Source organism: Phocoena phocoena, chromosome 12 (genome assembly GCF_963924675.1).
Source record: "Phocoena phocoena chromosome 12, mPhoPho1.1, whole genome shotgun sequence".
NCBI lineage: Eukaryota > Metazoa > Chordata > Mammalia > Artiodactyla > Phocoenidae > Phocoena > Phocoena phocoena.
In genome coordinates this window covers 69716057-69736222 of record NC_089230.1, presented here as the reverse complement: position 1 = coordinate 69736222, position 20166 = coordinate 69716057, and the positions used below count along the sequence as shown (strand labels likewise).

At 40.6% G+C, this 20166-nt stretch overlaps 1 protein-coding gene across 9 annotated transcripts in view; it reads right to left on the bottom strand.

Annotated features, from left to right (window-relative positions):
* The window catches only part of SYNCRIP (synaptotagmin binding cytoplasmic RNA interacting protein), a 25077-nt gene extending 5827 nt beyond the window's left edge, over positions 1 to 19250 (bottom strand). For 2 of the 9 annotated variants that reach the window (XM_065889114.1, XM_065889112.1), the window contains exons 1-10: positions 19086 to 19250; positions 17544 to 17703; positions 16734 to 16852; positions 16499 to 16606; positions 13582 to 13695; positions 13306 to 13482; positions 5319 to 5454; positions 4018 to 4223; positions 1747 to 1896; positions 1303 to 1424 (exon numbers count right to left, since the gene is read on the bottom strand). In XM_065889114.1, the coding sequence (XP_065745186.1) occupies positions 1303 to 1424; positions 1747 to 1896; positions 4018 to 4223; positions 5319 to 5454; positions 13306 to 13482; positions 13582 to 13695; positions 16499 to 16606; positions 16734 to 16852; positions 17544 to 17691 (1280 nt within the window). In that variant the 5' untranslated portion in view covers positions 17692 to 17703; positions 19086 to 19250. Of the gene's footprint in view, positions 1 to 1302; positions 1425 to 1746; positions 1897 to 4017; positions 4224 to 5309; positions 5455 to 13305; positions 13483 to 13581; positions 13696 to 16498; positions 16607 to 16733; positions 16853 to 17543; positions 17704 to 19085 lie in introns of those variants that run through there. The other 7 variants (XM_065889115.1, XM_065889113.1, XM_065889120.1 and 4 more) reach the window with 6 other exon arrangements.
* Between the last annotated feature and the right edge of the window lie 916 nt (positions 19251 to 20166).

Sequence of the window (20166 nt, the reverse complement as noted above, 5' to 3'; positions counted from 1 at the left end):
AAAAAGTTATTTTCACTGCATAGAGTATACTCAGGGGTCTGAGACAGAGCATTAGCTCCTCCTTCAAAACCTAGCTCTTTGTAAGTCTTTTCTCATTTATACTACCACCAAGCCTATTAAAAGCACGTTTCGGGCTTCCCTGGTGGCACAGTGGTTGAGAGTCCGCCTGCCGATGCAGGGGACACGGGTTCGTGCCCCCGTCCGGGAAGACCCCACATGCCGCAGAGCATCTGGGCCCGTGAGCCATGGCCGCTGAGCCTGCGCGTCCAGAGCCTGTGCTCCGCAACGGGAGAGGCCACAGCAGTGAGATGCCCACGTAGCACAAAAAAAAAAACATGTTTCTTTAGTCCTAGAACAAGTACAGATATATTACTCGGATAATAATCATTGTACAAGACATCGTACATAATTTTATCTGTTTCCCTTTTAAAATTAAAGAAACTGAGGCTCAGAACTTGCCAACTTGCCTAACTGCACAGCTAATTACAGAAACTGGAACGTGAACGCTTCCCTGATTATGAAATAGTAGAAGCTTCCCCTACACAGGGCAACAGACACAAAACTAACCTGAGATATAGTTTAGTGATTATTGTTCTCGCCATCAAACAGCAATTACCCCTCTCTTCCTCCTTAGAAATCAATTACCAATTTTTTTTTAAATTGCAAACTTCATTCTTACACAGCTAAGTTTCCTTCACTGTCTTAATGAGCAGATAGCCTTAAAAGATCCTATTTATACAATGCATTTACACACTCGTTTTCGTATCTCAATACTGTTATTTGCTTATTTCATTAACTATACTCATTTCATTTTTCAAAACCCATGCATAGTATATGAAGCCTTTGGGATGGCAGTAATGGGCACTATGTATTGGTAAAGAAGTCTTTTTTCTGACACAAGGGAAGCAAAGTCTATTATAATTGGAGATTTTATATTTCCTGCCTCAGAGAAAAAAAACTCTCCACCCTTTAACCAAACATACTGTCAAGACTTTGGGGCAGCTAATATTTAAAACACGTATTCAGGAGCACATTCTGTAAAATACAGTAGAAAATAACCTAGATTGATTTTTCGTTTATTATACAAAGGTCCAGTTGTTTAGAATTACAATTAGTTTCACAAGTATGGTCAATAGCAAGAGCTCAATAAACATTTTTGGAGATTCTCGGCATTTTTCTTTGACTCAAAGCTTTCAAAAGTTAAACTTCAAGTCCTCTTTAAAAGGTAAAGGCATGTTACAGATTTGTTCACCTGTTATTCACCAGTTAATCAATATTAAAATTTGTACAACTTTCACTTACATTTGATTCTTTGCAGCTTGCCTCTGAGCTTTTCTTTCTTTCCTTTTCTGATCTGGTGGCTTAGCAAAAACAATTTCAATATTTTCTCCCTCCAAGTCTTTGCCATTCATTTCTTCCATAGCCTTAAAAAAGTAGGTACTGATCAATACAAGAGACCTTTCACAACTACGATTCATTTAAAGTTAAAAAAATCATTTACTATTAACACTAGAAGGATGAGATAAAATAGGATTCTTGATTTCATTTAAAGATCCAGCTCTTCAACTATTAATCTTTTTGACTTAGTTTAGTAAGTTATGCGATTCGCTAAGGCCAATAAAGGTTAGCTTGAGTAATTACATGACCTCTGAGTTTCCTTCAATTTTCTAAAACATTCTGATTTTAGGATGACTAAAAATCATTAGTCTAAGTTAGATGCCTACGATAATTCCCCCAGTTATTTACCTTGACAGCACCATCTCGCTCATCAAAATGAATGAAAGCATAATCTTTTAATTTCTTCACTCGTTCCAGTTTCCCAAACTGACTAAATGCCTTTTCTAAAATCTCTTCTGTTACAGTATTGGCCAGGTTGCGTACAAACAGCACTTTTACCTGAAATTTAAGAAAGAAACAGAAACTTCCTATGTATTTCCAAAGGATTCAGTTTCCAAGATCCCAACCCTGCAGACTTAACTTTAGTCACAACCCATTAGAAGAGTACCAGAAATATAAAATATAGACTAAAATTTCAACTCATCTGGGTAAATACCAAGGAGCATGCTGCTGGATCTAATGGGCAAAAAATCTGAACATTCTCACCAAAGATATACAGATGGTGAATAAGCATAGGAAGAGATGCTCAATTATCATGTCATTAGGGAATTGCAAATTAAAACAGTGAGATACCATTACAAGCCTGTTACAGTGACCAGCCAAAATCTAAGACACTAACACCATCGAATGCTGTTGAGAATAATGAACAACATATTCACTGCATTAGAATGCAAAATGGTATAATTTGGCAGCTTCTAACAAAACTAAACATACTTTCATACCATATGATTCACCAGTCACACTCCTTGGTATTTACCCAAAAGAGGTGAAAACGTGTCCACACAAAACCCTGTATATGCATGCTTATAGCACCTTAATTCATAATTGCCAAAACTTGGAAGCACCCAAGCTGTCCTTCAGTAGGTGACTGGATAAACTATAATAAATCCAGACAATGGAATATTACTTAACATTAAACAAGAAATGAGCTATCAAGCCATGAAAAGACATGGAGGAACCTTAAATGTAAAAGAAGCTGTCTTAAATGGCTACATACTATATGATTCCAACTATGTGACATTTGGGAAAAGACAAAACTATGGAGACAGTAAAAAGGGCAATGGGTGCCAGGGATGAGGGGACGAGGGATGAAAAGGCAATCACAGAGGATTCTTAAGGCAATGAAAATATTCTGTATGATACAATGGTGGATACAACATACATTTGTCAAACCCATAGGATGCAGAACACCAAAAGGGAATCCTAACGTAAACACTGAGTTATACTAATGTGTCAATTTAGATTCACTAATTATGACAAATGTACCCCTTTGGTGAGGACACTGATCGTGCAGGAGGCTGCACAGCTATGTGGGCAGGTGTGTGGCTGCACAGCTATGTGGGCAGGTGTGCGTACGGGAAACTGCTGTACTTGCTGCTCAAAAAACAAAACATGCTACGCACAGGACTTTTCATTAGTTATTATTTTACAATTAAAATGGACGTGGTTATTTCCTAATAATGTGAACACCATGCCATCTGAAATAGCTGTTGAACTTAACACAGGGAGTCAAAACTAACTGGGACCTGCTTTTGAAACCCTGAAGAGAGGAAACAATATTCAAAACACTGGTAAGATAAAGTCTTCAATCCTGAAAGCTCCTCAAGTACAACTACAAATTTAACCTTTTGGCTAAGAAACACTATCACCTCCTCCTAAAATACCTGAAGTAGCATCTGAATTTCTTAATCTAAAGGGCTAACCAATGAGAGCTTAATAAGCCAAAGGAAAAAAGAATGAATCCTAAGTATTTTCTGTCCTCAGAAACATTTACCCTTTAATATTCACTGTTCTGACACTTCACCCTCCTCTCTTGATTTTAGTAAATTAGTTGTATTTCCTAGCCTATCGTCATTAAGGAGGATTCTTTAAAAGGTTAGAATAACTTAACTGCAAACTGCACTGGTAAAGTGTTGACTCAAGAGATGTTTGTTTTCATAGATGTCTCAACTGACTGCTGAAGCACGATACCTAATAATAGCTAAACCTTTTAACTGCAGCAGCTCTGCTGAGGCCAGTACAGTTCACTATTTTTAGGAGTAGGACTTTTAACACAAAAACCATGTAATCTTAATGGCGCCACTCTCAAAAACTCAAAGAAACTGCTCTTCAAATCCACACAAAAATGAAAGTGAATCATCTCCACTGCATGTAGGCTACCTACTTTATCATAAGTGTATGATGGCTACACAATTGTAGCTGACTGTCCATGAATAAATTCCTATATTCACCCTCCATGCACTTGTTATTTATTTCTGGTGTGTGGCCTTTAACACAGAACACTTCTCTCACTTTCAAAAATATGGTTTAAGGAAGCGCACACAAGTTCCCTCCGCTCTCTAAAGCCTACCCCTGCTCCCAGCAACACCACAAAAAATTTTTTAACTCAACTGTCATTACCTTTGCCATAACTTCAGGATCGGGATCTTCTATAGGATCAGCCCATTCAACAGTTCCAACATTTCCCCAGACCTTGACTTTACCACTCATTAACCTACGTCTTGCCTGGGCAGCTGTTTTGTGATCTTCATATTCAAGAAAGCAAAAGCCTCTGTTTTTTTTCTTGTCGTCTGGTTGGTGGTATAAAATGACGTCTGTAAGACCCTCTGAAAGTAAGCAACAATTCCAGAGAAATTAGATAAAATAAGCAAAAATAAGCAGATCAAAAGATTTATTTTTCTAATATTATACCTGAATATCAGAATGAAAAATAATCTCTTATCTTTATCAGGGACTCTCAAAAAACTGGTCCAGATAATTCACCTAACCCACACTTTCCAAGTGTTCCTAATGCAAAAATCCCCAAGAAAAGAAAATGTATTCTTTTTACTTAGACCTGAGGACTATTCTGCTTCCATTTATCAGATGACAGAAAGGTATGAAATCTTTACAAAGCTGTTTTAGGAAAACCAGGAGTATAAGTCAGACATGGTTAGAAATTTTTCTCTGTGTCCATTAATTAGATGACAGAGAGGTATGAAATCTTTACAAAGCTGTTTTAGGAAAACCAGAAGTATAAATCAGACATGGTTAGAAATTTTTCACCCCATGCAAGTAAAAACTAATTTTTTAATGGCACTTTTCTGGCCTCAGACATGGTTTTACTTCAAATGAAATAGACTATCTTAGTATTGCATAAGAATTTCAAATGTTCCTGGAAATTGGTAACAGGCTGATAATTTGCTAAATATTCTAGGCAGACAAAACTATTTTTTCTAGTTTCCAAATGACAAAAGCCTGTCACTTGGAAACTTATAAAAAATGCTTTACAATTCAAAGAAATTACACCATACCGACAAAGTATAATCTCTGTTTATAGCAAGAGTGCTTACCATTCCGGTAATTTGGAAAATCAGGTTATTACTTATCAAACATTTTTACTAAGAATGTCAACTAGCACCTCAAAATGCATAAAAACACACAAAGAAATACAATTTTCCGAAACAAGGGAAGCACAACAATGATTCTGCAGACTGAGTTCAAATCCCAGCCGTATTCCTTATTAACTACATAACATTCAGCAAGTTATTTCCCAAAACCTTCTATTTCTTTATCTGAAAAATGGAGTTACTCATCTTATATGGCTATAGTGAGAATACGAGTCAATAAATGCAGTGCTTAAAGCAGTGCTTGGCACACAAAAGCATGCAATTACCGTAAGTATTAGAAGTTGAACCTCCTTCCAAGTAAACCCAACTTACCTGTTACTTTGCTAAATTCTTCAAGAATCTGTTCCTTGGTTTTACTCTTAGGAATAGAGCCCACAAAAAGCCTGTTGTTGGCAACGGAGATGCAGACACCAATGTGTTTTCCAGAACGAATTTCATGATTATTATACTGAAAGGCGGAAAAGTGCATGTTTTAAAAATACTTAAAATATCCTACTATAGGTGCTCATTATAGAAAGATATGCAAATCCCATACACAAAAGCAAAATCTTTTAACAAATTAAAACTTCAACACTTAGGTTTATCAAGTATTTTTATCCTTTAAAAAATTATAATCTGAGACAGGAAGATTGTACTGACAAAACACACTAACCAAGTTTATGAATTAAAGCAAAAAATTGTCAAGTCCTTGAAATTTAGCAAATTTGGTAAGAATCTAGTCTGTAAGCAGCTTAAATTCCAACTTACTGATTCCACAATACCTTATTTTCTACTTAAATTCATCCTTCCAACTAGTTATTCTCATGCAAGGGAAACAGATTCCAGTGCCAGCAAGCTTTCTGCCTTTCTATTAATCAGCGCTTAAATCTTATTTTTCCATCTCCCCTAATCACTTGTAAAAAGTTACAATAAGGGATTTTTGGCTTCAAATACTTAAATCTAAAAGGAGAACCTTGTTATTCTGAATCAGATCCAACTTTCTCCCCCATTTTATTTTCACCAAGCCTACAATGAAGTTGGAGAAAGACAAGTAGATTATGGTAAACTACTATAAAACTACAGTAAAAAGTAAACAATCTTCAAGTAACCATATTCCATAAAACGGAATACCGCAGAGGCAAAACCCAAAAAGTTCCTATCCCTGTTATTCCCATTCTTGCGTAACAGGTATATCAGGTATAAGTGAAGAAAATACAGACAAGTCAGAAAACTGATTCCTCCCTCTCCCTTTTTCTCCATCTCCAGATATTCAAAATTAAACATGAAGTTCAAACATCCTTCCTTCAGTTCAGAACAGTTTTGTACTTTTTACCCCACTGACTCCGTTCACGCTTATCCGAGTCTCTGGTCATCATGACCTCAGGATTCTCTCTATGCTTTACACTTATGCTGGTGACATTTTTTTTTAAATCACAACTTTGCCTATTGAAAAAGAATCCCACAATGGACTCCGCATCAGCAAAACAAAGTTCAAACCCTTGGATGTCATTAAGTCCGTCCTAAAATCCCTACCACTTCTCCCTTTTCTCCACAATACTATAATCTCGGCTATTTACATCAGTTCTCAAACAGTTTTCATACTGCTCAACCTCTGACTATAACGCTTTCCCTGAAACTTCACCATCTAAACTCCTCTGCATACCTGTAGATTTGAGCTCAACCAAATATTCTGCAATCCCTAAATCCTATAAAGGCCAACAAAAACACCCTTCTATGTTAACACAGATCAGCAGTTCTCAACAGGAGTGATTTGCTGCCCTCCGACACACACACATTTTGGTCAACTAGAGGTGGGGTTTGCTGTTGGTATTTAGTGGGTAGGTAGAGGCCAGAGATGTTATTAAACATCCTACAATTCACAAAATAGTCCAGCATAATAAAAAGTTATGTAGTCTAAAACATTAATAGTGCTGAGGTTAACAAATCCTGCCCTGGACTTCATTTTCTCATACCATTTATATTCTATTTAGACTAAACACCTCTTAAAAATAAAAATATGCAGTTACCGGCAGATATGAGACCTATGGCTGAATCCACCATTGCATGGGATTATGGACAAGTAGACTACAATACCCTATTACACAAACAAGTTAACTTTAGAACACAATAAACTGCTTTACGACATGTACATTCCCTAGATTTTTATATCTAAGGATCAAGTAGCCAGCCTTAGTGACAAATCAATGGCTTTCAATCTGGTCATTTAGTCTGTAACTCCAGAAATTGACAAAAACAATTAAAATCAGAAAAAGAATGGAAGGAAATACAAAGTTTTAAAAAGGGAGAAAGAGGAGTTATTTTGAAGATGACAATTTGGTATCATTTTCCCTTTATTGTATTTCTTTCCAAATATTCTAAGAGCAGAGACTATTTACTTAACAATGCTGCCTCAAAATAGTAATGACTGTTTCTATTATTACCTACAAAAGAAAAGTTTCTTCCTTTCTATAACCTATCCTCACTATGGTTAATCAAGGCGGGGTAGGTAGAAGGTATTTAAATGACTGTAGTCTCTGAACAATATGAAGACATGAATATTTAGTAGGATTTATAAAGAAAACTAACTTTTCATCCACATTTTTTTAATTTAAAAAATTGGAACAATTATAGCTGACCCATAGAGTAAATTGGCTCTCCAATGAAAAGAAGTCATTAAAGGAGCAAAGGTGACCCTCTGCACATAGCATACTGTCCAAATAAAGCAAACGTGCCTAGAAATAAACATTCCTTAAAGAAATGCCCCATCTACAAATTAAGCATGCACTTTTATAAGTATATCTGAGTTGTTTAACTTTTCTCACTCTAGCATTTTTAAGACCAATCTATCACCTTAAATTCGAAAATAAACTTTGCATCCTTGCAGGTGTTAGCAGGTGAGTTAACAGTGACTTGGATGGTAGAAAAACATTACCAAAACAACTGTTGTGATCCTTAATAGAGATTCTAATTTAATGCTGATAAACCCTTACTCTCAAGGGTTAGTAATCAGGACGATATGATAGTATCAAAATAAAAAAGAAAACATAATCTTTTCCAAACTCTAAGTAGGCACTGAAGTTAACAAATTTTAGAAATCTAGCTTTCAGATCCAGTAGCAGCGAGGTAACCAAATAAAATAAAGATGAACTTTGAACATTAACCAATGCAGTTTCAGTATTTCGGAACACCAAAATGAGTTGTACAGACTGGAACATTCCCATCATCTACGTTCAAAATATCAATCCACTCTTTCCTTCCCTTATAGCCAATCAGTTACCAAATCCCCAGAAATTCAGCAATCTCGGATTTAGAAAACTGATCCAGAAGTGGCTGCTCAGTCCTAACCCTTACAGCAGCAAAGCCGCTACCTCCCAAGCCCGTCCATTTAAGTCTTCTTTACCTTGAGCCAAACCTACTTCCCTAAAAATTCTACAATAAATCTATTTCCTCCTCCAAATGACAGCACTTCATATACCTGCACACAATGCTTAGGACTCAATCCCCCATTATGCTTGGCTAATCATTACTTCTCTGAAATTGGGAACTACCTCCTAGAGTGTCATCAAACAGTGACATCCATAACACAATCCTATAGAGGCAGACTGAGGAGTCTAGAGTAAGCTGGAGATTATTCTTACACTTCTAAACACCAGGCCTCTGCAACATGTAGTCCATGATTATCTTGGCTTATTTGGCAATCACACCACACCACCAACACACTACAGCTTACTTGTGGATTAGTCATGTATAGGACTTGACTCTCAGTCCCACTCAATTCCATCCTGCTGGTGTAAACTACTGTCCCAGGCTATCAAAATCTTTTCAGATCCTTATTTTGCCATCCATGGCATTAACCACTACATATAGATTCCAGTCACCAAACGTTCCAAGCAGTCCAACTATGCCCTCATTCATATCACTGATTAAAAAAAAAAAATAGAACCTATACCGTTATTTACATCATGCAACCCATACAAAGGCTCAAAACTTTAATAGCACCATGCAACTCAGCCCAGCAGTCATGCCTACTGCCTTCTAGCACTGACTTTACACAAGTTTTATCTCCCTTCCCACAAAACAGTGCTTCAACTATTCATCTATTTCCTTCACTGACCTGCTCACACCTTTTTATCACAAAGCGTTCTCTAACAACCTCAACGGAAAGCAATCGATCCCTTCATCCCTCCTTTACCCCGTGAACCGCCTGCTTCCACTTTAATTGTAGTTAGCCTCTCAAGTCCTAGAAACACCAAAGTCAAGAACTGGATCAAACCACCTTGTATGGCCATAGTAAAAGTTTTCATGTTAAACACTTGCTAATTGCTACTAAAATATTCTGTCTACCTGTCTTGCCAGCTGCATTCATCAAAATGGTTGTACACTGGTGTATACAACCACTGTGGTGATAAACTATCAGTGGCTATTAAAGTCATAACCCTTAATGTGCAAATAGAGGTCAGTATTCCAGTCTTTGTAACAAAGGTATTTTCAGTAGGACACTTCCACTGTATAGAAACCATAATGGGCACTGCAGAGCCAGTGGCCCTGGGATCCAATTCCAGCAGCACACCACACAAATACATATACACACTTGCCTGGTCAGCCAGTGAGGTTATTTACCTAGTACCTACTCTATAATGGCACTGTTCTAAATGCTGGGGATACAGGAAAAAAGAGCAAATTTTCTGATGGGAAGAGAGAAGCAAATAATCTTTCAAAGTTAAATAATTTTAAGTACATCTAAGCATTCCTTTTTTTATCATGTTCAGTATACTGTCATGGGGCAACTGGGTGGTAAGCCTTTCTTAGAAAGGCCTTCTAAGAAAACCTGATTGATAAGACAGCAGCTGTGCTAACTGGGAGAAGTGGGAGAAAGAACAGAAGGCAGCCTTGAGATGGAAATGCTCATAGCTTTTGTGGAGGACAAAAAAGGCAAAGTGTGGATGGAAGGGTAATAAAGAAGAATGGGAAGAGAGAGGTAAGCAAAAACCTGATCAGATAGAACCTTGTTTGGAAGCCATTATTAAGAGTTTTCAGCATGGGACTGTTGCGATCTAATCTACACAGCTAAAAGGTAAGACTGTAAAGGAGCAATGGAAAGCAGTGAGACTAGCTAGAAGGATTCTTCAAATGGTACCTCAGGCTAGGATGGTAGCAGGAAGATGGTACAAATTGGTTAGATGCCAAAAATAAATTTGGCAGTAGAGACGACTTACACTCTGAATTCCTTTTAACACTACCTAAACCACTAGGTAATTTGAAGAATCAGGCTACCTGGCAACATAACTTACACTGCTGGCTTAAATTGTTATGTCTAATTAACGATAAGCACATGCTAAACAAACCTGGTATCAAACTAAACCAGTACGGCTCTGGGCAAGCCACCCAGACTATTTATTCTACTGCAAAAGGAAGATATTTCACTTACCTTGAAGAATGGGTTGAAGTGATCTTTAAAGGTAATAATGTAGCACCTAGCACAGCTCCTGTGCCTCAACAAGCACAAGTGGTAGCTATTATTCACCTTTTCACAAATTTAAATCTTGCTTCCTTAGCTACATTGTCATCGTTTAGGGATGAATTTTCTTATTCCCCCAAATACAAGGCAGATGTTAGCTGAAAATAGGGTCATTAAGAAGTTTGCAGTTGCTTCTAACTTCATGCCTCTTCTTCAGCTGTTAACATCAACCCATTTGACAAGTAATTCAGATGCAAACTTAAAATCTAGTCTTTATTGGGGGGGGTCGTTGTTGCATAACATCAAAAAATAAGGCTGAATATATAAACTATCTCAACTCAATCGAAGGTATTTCTCAAGACACAAAGTACAGGAAAGCAAAAAGATCGTGCTTCAATCTTGCCTCATCTATAAATAATGTAAAAAAGGCATTTTCTCAACATCTGATTATGTGCGACTAAAACAGTTCAACTACCTTATATAAAAATTCACCTTGGATAAAGCTGTAATTCAAGTAGACTCGTGACATGATACGAGTAGAAATAGTTTTCAAAATATGCTTCCTTAAAAAATACATTTAGGAGGGGTACTCACTTCCAGGAATCACAAGGTAGCAAAAAACATCCGAATCAACTTCAGTTTTTTATTTCTCTAGAATGTTTCATTTCCCCAAAAGCCTAGTCCTTTCTTCTACTGTTGCATTAAGGCAAATCTCCCAATTCTATTATCACCATAGTCCTACTATGGTAAAGCATCCTTTTTAAAAAAGCAATGACAATACGCCCAATTCATCCCAGTGCTAAGAATACCCTTAAAAAGACAATAAAGCACAGAGCCTCCTATTCATCAGACAGTAAAAAATAATTATGCCCCCAGATAAGGACTCAAATCACAAACCCAGAAAAAAATGTTAAAAGATTTAGGACAAGAGCTAGCTCACAGACCAATCAAAATGGCTGTTTGGCTACCTGGAAATTTCTGTGTTACAGTTGAAAAACTTAACTACATTACTAAGACTACTCTAAGCCTACAGCAATGCACCTTTGGACTACATGATCTGTTAAGCCAAGGCAATTGCCCAAACTGAGACATATTCCATGTGTACTTGTTGGCACTCAAAATAGTGATGTTAGGACTGGATTATATAACATCTTCTTCTAATGATGTTTCTTTACTATAAGGATTCTGAACATCATCTAGAAATAAATTCTAGTGACGACCTACCATAATTAGTGTATTTTGGCAACAAAAATTAAGTAGTCTACAAATGTTTGTTTAATGATTCCTTTAAAAAATATTAATACACAAATCATTACTTGTAACACTAAATAATCACATCTATTAAGCAAAACTAAAGGTTTATGTAATACCTCGTAAATAAACTGGATCTGACATCATTAAATTCTGTACTAGCTTTTTGCAGTAAGATAGTCTCATTGCCTTCTCAATCATTATGTATTTCCACACTAAAACTTACTGCTACTTTATTACTACCTAGCAAAATGTTCTATTCTTTTATAGATTCAACTGGATGACTCCTAAAGTATCTTTCCAGAACTCTAAAGAGTCCTCAGTTTTACCTGAACTGTTTAAACTAAAAACGTGACAGTTCAAAGGTTACCATTGAATGGACCCCTAGAACTATACATACTCTCCCTTCTGAAATAGAAAGCACTCTTTGAAAGAAAAGAAAATCAGCTATGATTTAAAAAGAAATATCTAAACTCCTGAATTCTTTATTCTTCCCAAGTAGCATACTTTTCTAATTTTAACCTTTACAATGTTCAATTACACACACCAATGGAGAGATCCAAGCAATACAAAAAGCAAAACCAAGTAAGTATATTTGTTTTCTTTTTCTCCTTAAGGTTTGCCTTAAAATGTGATATATATGGGCTTCCCTGGTGGTGCAGTGGTTGAGAGTCCGCCTGCCGATGCAGGGGACATGGGTTCGTGCCCCGGTCCGGGAAGATCCCACATGCCACGGAGCGGCTGGGCCCGTGAGCCATGGCCACTGAGCCTGCGCGTCCAGAGCCTGTGCTCCGCAACAGGAGAGGCCACAACAGTGAGGCGCGCGTACCGCAGAAAAAAAAAACAACAAAAAAACGTGATATATATGATGGTGAGGGAAGGAAAAATAAAATTCAGGATGAAATGACTCTAAGGAGTTCAAGTTTGCTTAGAAGTACCCATAAAACGTGTAAGTCAGATAACGCAAAACTAACAAACATCATCTGCTATAGTGAACCATTTACAAAAGTTCCTCCCCAGCTGTACTTTTTGATATATTTCTTCGATTGAAATTAACTTCCATCTTCAACTACAAAACACAGAAACTACTTGTCACAGAATTTAATAAAACTAATTTGAAGGAGAATTATATACGCCATAGTTTGAAACATTAAAATTCTTTAAATTGGGAAAATAACTAGGTCCTCATCCGACATCTAGTACTTTTAAATCAGACACTGCCATTCAACATAAAATCCTTTATTTCATTAACTAGAAAGTTATCATCACAATGTCTTTGTGAAACATTTTCGAAAAAGGGACAGCCAGATATGGTCCTTTAAGAGCCCTATCTACTACACTTACTTTCTTAAACCTTTTAACACTCCTTAAAAAAAAAAAAAAAAAAATCACTAAGCCAAATTCAAAGCACCAGTAACTTCAACTCCACATTACCTTACACATCCTGAGTCAGTTCAACTATACATGCAAAAAATACTGCTACAATGCGTACATAGAAAATGGGAGTGCCTAATCAGCACTTCAAAAACCTTTGGTTAACACAATTAAGAAAATTCCTGGCTTTAAATGAAAACAGAGAATGTGAAAACTGAAAAGAAAAAAAAAACTCACCAGTTTAACAGCCTCCTGAGCTGCTTCTTTTGTACAAAAAGTGACAAACGCATAACCTCTATTGAGACCAGTTAGTGGATCCATCATTAGACGAAGATCCCATATAGGTCCAGCTTTTTCAAACAATGGAACAAGTTCATCCTCAAACAGATCTCTTGGGATCTTCCCTACAAATATCTGTAAATTAAATATGAAGTAAAAACCATGGAGAGTTTCTTTAGGGAACCAGACACCTGTACATTTACTACAAAGGGTACAAGTTTTTAGTCTCTTTACCTCAGTGCCAACAGAAGGCTGCTGACCTGAATAAACGGAATCTGGAGGCGGTCCCCCATACTTCCTCTGTCCAGTGGTCACATCGAGTGTGTATCCTGTTCTTTCCAAGAGCGCCTTAAAAAGTTCAAATGTCATCAATACATTTCATTCATGAGACCACACCCATACATTGAGCAGTTTAAAATCAATCTCGTTCAAATCTTTCCATGTATCTTTGCAACATTCCCTACTTACAGATTTCTGTTGTGTTTCAGAATTCCCCTTTTAATGTATGCTTGTAATTTATAATATGCCCTAATTTATAATGAAAATTTCAGGATCCTGGTCAAATTATTTTCTGGTCTCCAATTAATTACTGAGTAGTGCTTAGTGAACAACACTAAATATTGATCCGTCAACAACTTTCAAGGCAACGTGTACCTACTCGGCCCTTCTAAAAAAGGACTGCACCTAATTAGGCTGAAAATAATTCTCTCCTGAAGAAGGAGATGGATAACTTCTCTCTCCCAAATCTAGCTTTCTTACCCAATAAATTTCCCTGTAACCCACACTTCTAGGTACCTACCGCCATTCTGGGAGTTTCACCAACCTTTATAGAAATTACACTTCTCCAATTAAGTCCAAAAACTTAGGAGTTGCAGGAAAAATGACCTCTTATTCATCTGACATTCAAGTACCATGCTTCACAGGACAGCATGGATCACTCAGAAAAAATGAGAGCCAAAATGATTTTGAAAACTTTATGAAGCTGCAACAACGTGACATAACCTCTATATATTACCTCCCTAAAAGTGAACTGTTAAAATTTACACAACTCATATTTACTCAGAGCATTAAAAATTTCTCCTCATCTTTTATTATAAGCAAAAAGACTAGAAAGAAGTTAGCCTAAGGAAAAAACAAGAATTATTCCTTTTCCACCATCTCACCCACAAAGCACAAAACTGGTTTTCTGAATAATAAAAGCAACCCAATAATTAGATGATAAATTCTGAAATAAAAAGAACCACTAGGCACAGGACAAAACTTATCAAAATGCTGTTAAGTGAGTTGGGGGTCACTTTAGTCTTTGAAAATGAAAACGCCTAGATAGATTTTAAATATTTTCTACCCAAAGAACATAAAATATATTATGAAAACATACTGTAACTGATAACAACTCCTTTATTCCTAAATTGTCTTAACAAAAAAGCCCAGAAAGTGCTACATGTTTTAAGTAGTCTTTTTCTATTATCTCCAAATATATGTGCTTAACAGTGCAACATTGGGTTAGTAACAAAAATAAACTCAAATCTATTACTATCACATAAACTAAACCATTAAATGGCTCTTCTTTCCTTTTTCCCATATGTAATCCCTGCGCTTCTTTCACTGTAATCTTTAAGTGACCCAAATAATACCTCTTATGTCACTCGCTAAAAACAAAAAGGAAAAACTTATTCCCTCTGAAAAATATCCTATAAAAATGTCTGCCTTCGACGTAGAGAAAATGGACTTGAGGACGCGGGGAGGGGAAAGGGTAAGCTGGGACAAAGTGAGAGTGGCATGGACATATATACACTACCAAATGTAAAACAGATAGCTAGTGGGAAGCAGCCACATAGCACAGGGAGATAAGCTGGGTGCTTTGCGACCACCTAGAGGGGTGGGATTAGGAGGGTGGGAGGGAGATGCAAGAGGAAGGGGATATACGTTTGCATATAGCTGATTCATTTTGTTATACAGCAGAAACTACAATAAAGATGTTAAAAGAAAAAAAGTCTGCCTTCTTGCCACAATTTAAGTCACACTAAAGCTTTAAGCCACTCCCTTCCAAAGATAGAACTGAATCTCACAAACGAAATTTTCAATTTTTCATAAAATTTTAATAACTGTCTCAGCATAGACTTAATTGCAACTGATTAATTACAATGAGTAACAACTGTATTCCATTTCTTTGGAAAAACTAAACTTATAGCTCAAACACAATTCACCCACAGCTACAACTGCAAAAGGCTCAAACTTATAGATAGCCTTAACATCTAACTCCATATTCCAAGCTTCTCTCTTCCCACAGCATTAAAACACACCTGACACCTCTATTGTTCCTAGTAACTTATTTTCTTAAACCATAACCCTTGGTTCAAGAGCAGTGGCACACTGTATTAAGAGTACCAGATTAAAACTAGTATGATCACCGTCGTATTTTCTATGAACTAAAAACTCAACACAACTAAAAAACACCAAGATCAAAACCTAGTTGACTTTGAGGCCGTTTACTCTTCTGACTTTGGGGGTGGGGGGAGCGCAAAGGAAACCTACCCTCAGCCTCAGTTTCCTCATTTACATTTCCACAGTAATCCATTTTATCCTTAAAAGCTGCTTCCAGAAATGAACAAATTGGCCTTAAAAACCTATACTAATGGAAGGAAAAGAAGGCAGTGTTAAAATACTAAACCCATTTAATTTGGGGGCTTGAGAATCCTAAGAAAAGCAGTCAGCTGCTAAATGCACACACTCCACCAGTATGGAGTGAGCAGATCCCCTCCCATTTTGGTTCCACTGTCAGTTAATCTGGACTTGCAGGTTTCTAAAAAAATATGGTGGCTGTATTTCTTTAAATCTTTTATTTAGAATACCAATAACACAGATTTAAGAAACAGTAGCTGGCTAAGAAGAAAAACTTCAGAACTGCTTTAGCAACAAACTGTTAAAGGCAGGAAAAACAGTAATTACAAAAGATTAACAAATTATCTCATGGTCATTAACTCGCAACATCAAAAAACCCCACAAAAAACAGACAAAAAAACACGAAAAACAAAACACACACACCCATTTCACACCCAAGGAATATTTACCAAAGCTAGAAAATAGAAAAAAAAAAAAAAACAAACTTTAAAACTGAAAGGAGTAAAAAAGAAAGTTTTTAAAGACATACCTTAATTTTTGCCTCATCTGGTCCTTTGCTAGAATCTGCTACTTTGGTCCCCTGTTTTTCTCTCTGCCTATAAGTCTTCATGACTCCACATAAAAAGGCACTTTTGTTCTGCAAACGAATTTTCCAATCATATTTAACAATAGTTATCTTAAACGTACCTAAATAAATAAAACTTGAACTATCAAAACCACTCAGGTTTTTTATTGTTTTTACACTGACACTAGATTAACGTTACCTGAACATGAGAGAGATCACTGTCTTTAAACTGCTGAAGAACTGCCAATGCGCCGTCTTCATTGAATTCTTTTAAAGCTTCGATAGCTCTTTCATCTAAATCGCTATGTGCAACCAGCCCTGGAGAAGAAAAAACTTAATTAATTGTCAACTTTTAATATTTTTAGAAGGTTTTTTTTTTTTTTAAAAAGACCATGTTTGCCAATATAGGTGCCAACTAAGAATTCTTCCATGCCCCCTTATCATCTATATGATGAAAAACACACATACCTTAGCCATTCTGAACGGCATTATGAACTAAATAAGGCCTCTCAACCACTTTTTTTTTATCTTTTTCTGTGTCTAAATCAGACAATTCTGAACCCTATTTCTACAGCAAATATATAGGCTCACAAATTCTAAAACCAACCAACGAAGTACCGAGCATGACAAATGAACCTCTACTCAATTTCAAATACCACTAGAAAAAGCAAGAGCCACACGGAGACAGACTACAAGTCTACAGTTACCAAGTTATTTAACAAGAATCCTACTATAAAAATACCCCCAAAAAGTCACATGGCCTGCTTCCAATATTTAGCAGCTGTTGCTACCATCGTATACTTATCCATCTGGCCAGCCAGCCTTTACCTCCTAACCCTTTCTCTTCCCTCCCTCTATACACCTTAACCTCTAGTTCACAACTAGCACAACAAGGCAAAACTCCAGGTCCCACACTTATTGGAAACCACAAAAAGTTGCTATTTTAGCTCAAAGCCAGAAATCCAATAGAAAAATTTCATGATATAATTTTGCAAGTGTTAGTTCTTACCTGCAACGTAAATTTCATCTAGTTTTTCAGCAACTTTCTGTGGTAAACCAGCATCAAGCAATGTCTGAAAATTTTCTGAATGGATAACTGCAGAAGTAGTATCCATGGGCTCTTCAGTACCATTTCCATTAACATGTTCTGTAGCCATGTTTCCAGAGATCTGTTCAAACGCAATAGGCAAAATTAAACTAGGATCTTCAGAAAGGGTAGAGGACAATATGAGAGCCCCAATCTTTACATTCTCTACCAATTTCTACACCAGCCAGCCTGCACCTCCCTTTAAAGAGGCCTTACTTGAAAGTCACTGTCGCCTGACAAGCCACATTCGGAGCGCGGGGCACAGAAGGACGGATCCACTACGTTTTTCCTTAGCACCACCCCTGACTCACCTGCTAACACTCCCTAGGAAAAACCACATTACAAATGGAGCCCAACCAGCACGAGGACGAGCCAGCGTGCCACATGCAGCTGTGCCCGTACGGCGAACGAGGTGTGTGTGGAGCAAGCAAAGCTGGGCTTTTCCCTCTCAAAGGTAAACCCCCGAAGTGCGCGCTTTTCCCGCCTGCCGCTTAAAGATCGGTAACAACAGCCTGCGAAGAACAAAGCGCTTACACAAGCTACCTTCCCACCACCCAATTTCTCCACCCTTCACCCGCACACCCCAAAGCCCGCCCCCGACTCCGCATCCAGAGCGGCAGCCTCACCGATGCGGCCCCCGGGAGCCCAGCAGAAACACGTGCTCTGCGCCTTCCAATGTCCTACAACTTCCTTCCACGAAAACCCACCGAGTCCCAGGCCAAGACCACCGTCACCGGCTCCCAACAGCAACCCCAAGCCGCGGCCGGAGCCCCCAGCAAGCAGCAGCAGCAGCAGCAGCAGCACAACCTCGCCCCTCAACACCGAGGCCGCGGCGGCGCCAGGCCACAGGCTCTCCCCGCCCCCCAGCGCCGCCGTCTCAGCCGTGACACATGGCTCTCTCTGCCCCGGGCGCCGGCGACCGCCGGCCGCCCGCCCGCCCCGCCGAGACGTGCGCCGCGGCGCGCGGTGCAAGCCCCCCACCCCTCACCGGTCCCGGCAGCGACTGCGGCGCGGGGGCCGTCGGTGCCACCCCCGGGCCGGGGCCGACAAGCCGGCGGCGCGAGGGCGTTCCGCGAACTGCCCAACGCTCGCCGGACCCCGAGCACCACCCAACCCCGCCGCGCGGCTGCGGGACAGGACCGGCTCCTCTCCGCCCACTCCCGCGCCGCGGCGACGGCCACGACAGCACCAACTCCGCCGCCGCTCGTGGTCCGCGCGGGCCACGGGGGCGCCTCCTCCCTGGAGCGCCGCAGACAAAGCCCGAATGGCAGCAGCACATGGAAGGGAGAAGGAAGTGGCGGCGCGGGCCGCGGCCTACTCCCAAGCAGACCCAGTCAACGTGCTCCCCTCTTCCTTGGAATCCATTTTCCAGAAAAGCCGGTTTCTCCCCGCACCGCCCTCCCACAGCTCACTCCACAATGTCACGGAGCTCCCCTCCCAGACCCGGGTCCCGGCGGTCGTTACCTCCCCGTCGGGCTGCGGTGGAGGAATCCTGTCCGAGGAGATCCGGTTGCGGGCAACGCGTGCTCGCTGCTCCCTGGGTCCGGCGCGAGTGGAGCTGTTGTAAAATGGCGGCCGAAGCTCACGCCGCTGGCAGCAAACCCGATCCAGTTCCACTCGCCTCCGAGCGCGCTCCCAGTGCGCGCGCGCGCCTCCGCGTGACCCCCCCCTTCCCTTCCCTCCCCTCCCTCGCGCGTCCGCTTCTCTCACTCACTCCTTCAGCCCCTGCCCGCCTCCAACTCCTCCTTCTCCTTCTCCCACCACCACCAGCCTCCGTCCGCCTCTCCTCTAGGCCTTTCTTCTTCCCCTCCCTGCTCCTTTCCCCAACCGCTCGCAGTGTTGTCCGCGGCCGCTCAGGCACGAGTGGCCGCCCTTCCCCTCCTCGCTTGCACGCTCGCTCCCTCCCTCGCTCTCTCGGCCCCGTCCCCCCAGTCCCGGCCGACTCGGCTCCTCTCTTTCTCTCTCCCGCGCTGACGTGACGACGTAGCTTACGCCTCGGGACGCGCGCCCGCGGGCTCCGCCCCCACGCCCGCCACCTCCCTCGCTCCTCACCACACAGGAGGGCGCGAGACCCCGCCCTTCCGCTCCGGCGGCGGCGGAGGGGCCGAGAGTGAATGAAAGGCCCGCCCCTTCCCCTCCCGGCACTCCCCCTCCCGCGCCCCTCCGAGCGGGGCGGGGCGGGCCGGCTCAGCGTGTCCCACTCGTTCTCCTTTGTCAGGAGACAGACATCTCCCCACCCCGCCCCACCCCACCCCCACCGCGGCACCACGCGCACGCCCCCCCAAATCGAGCTCCCGCTCGCCCCACACCCCGCCCCGTCCCGGACCGGCGGGGAACGGGGCGGGGGGCGCGGAACGCGAGCGCAGCTCCGCGGAGCTTACCCACCGGTCCGTGCGTGCCCGGCCCCCGCCCCGGGCGCCGTGGCCGCGTAGTCGTTCCAGGCGGTGTCCACGCCGCCGCCGCCCCGCGCTCTCCTCGCTCGGGAAGCTGCAGGCGCACGTGTCCCCCGGGGCGGGGCGAGGCAGACAATGGGGCGGCGGGGGAG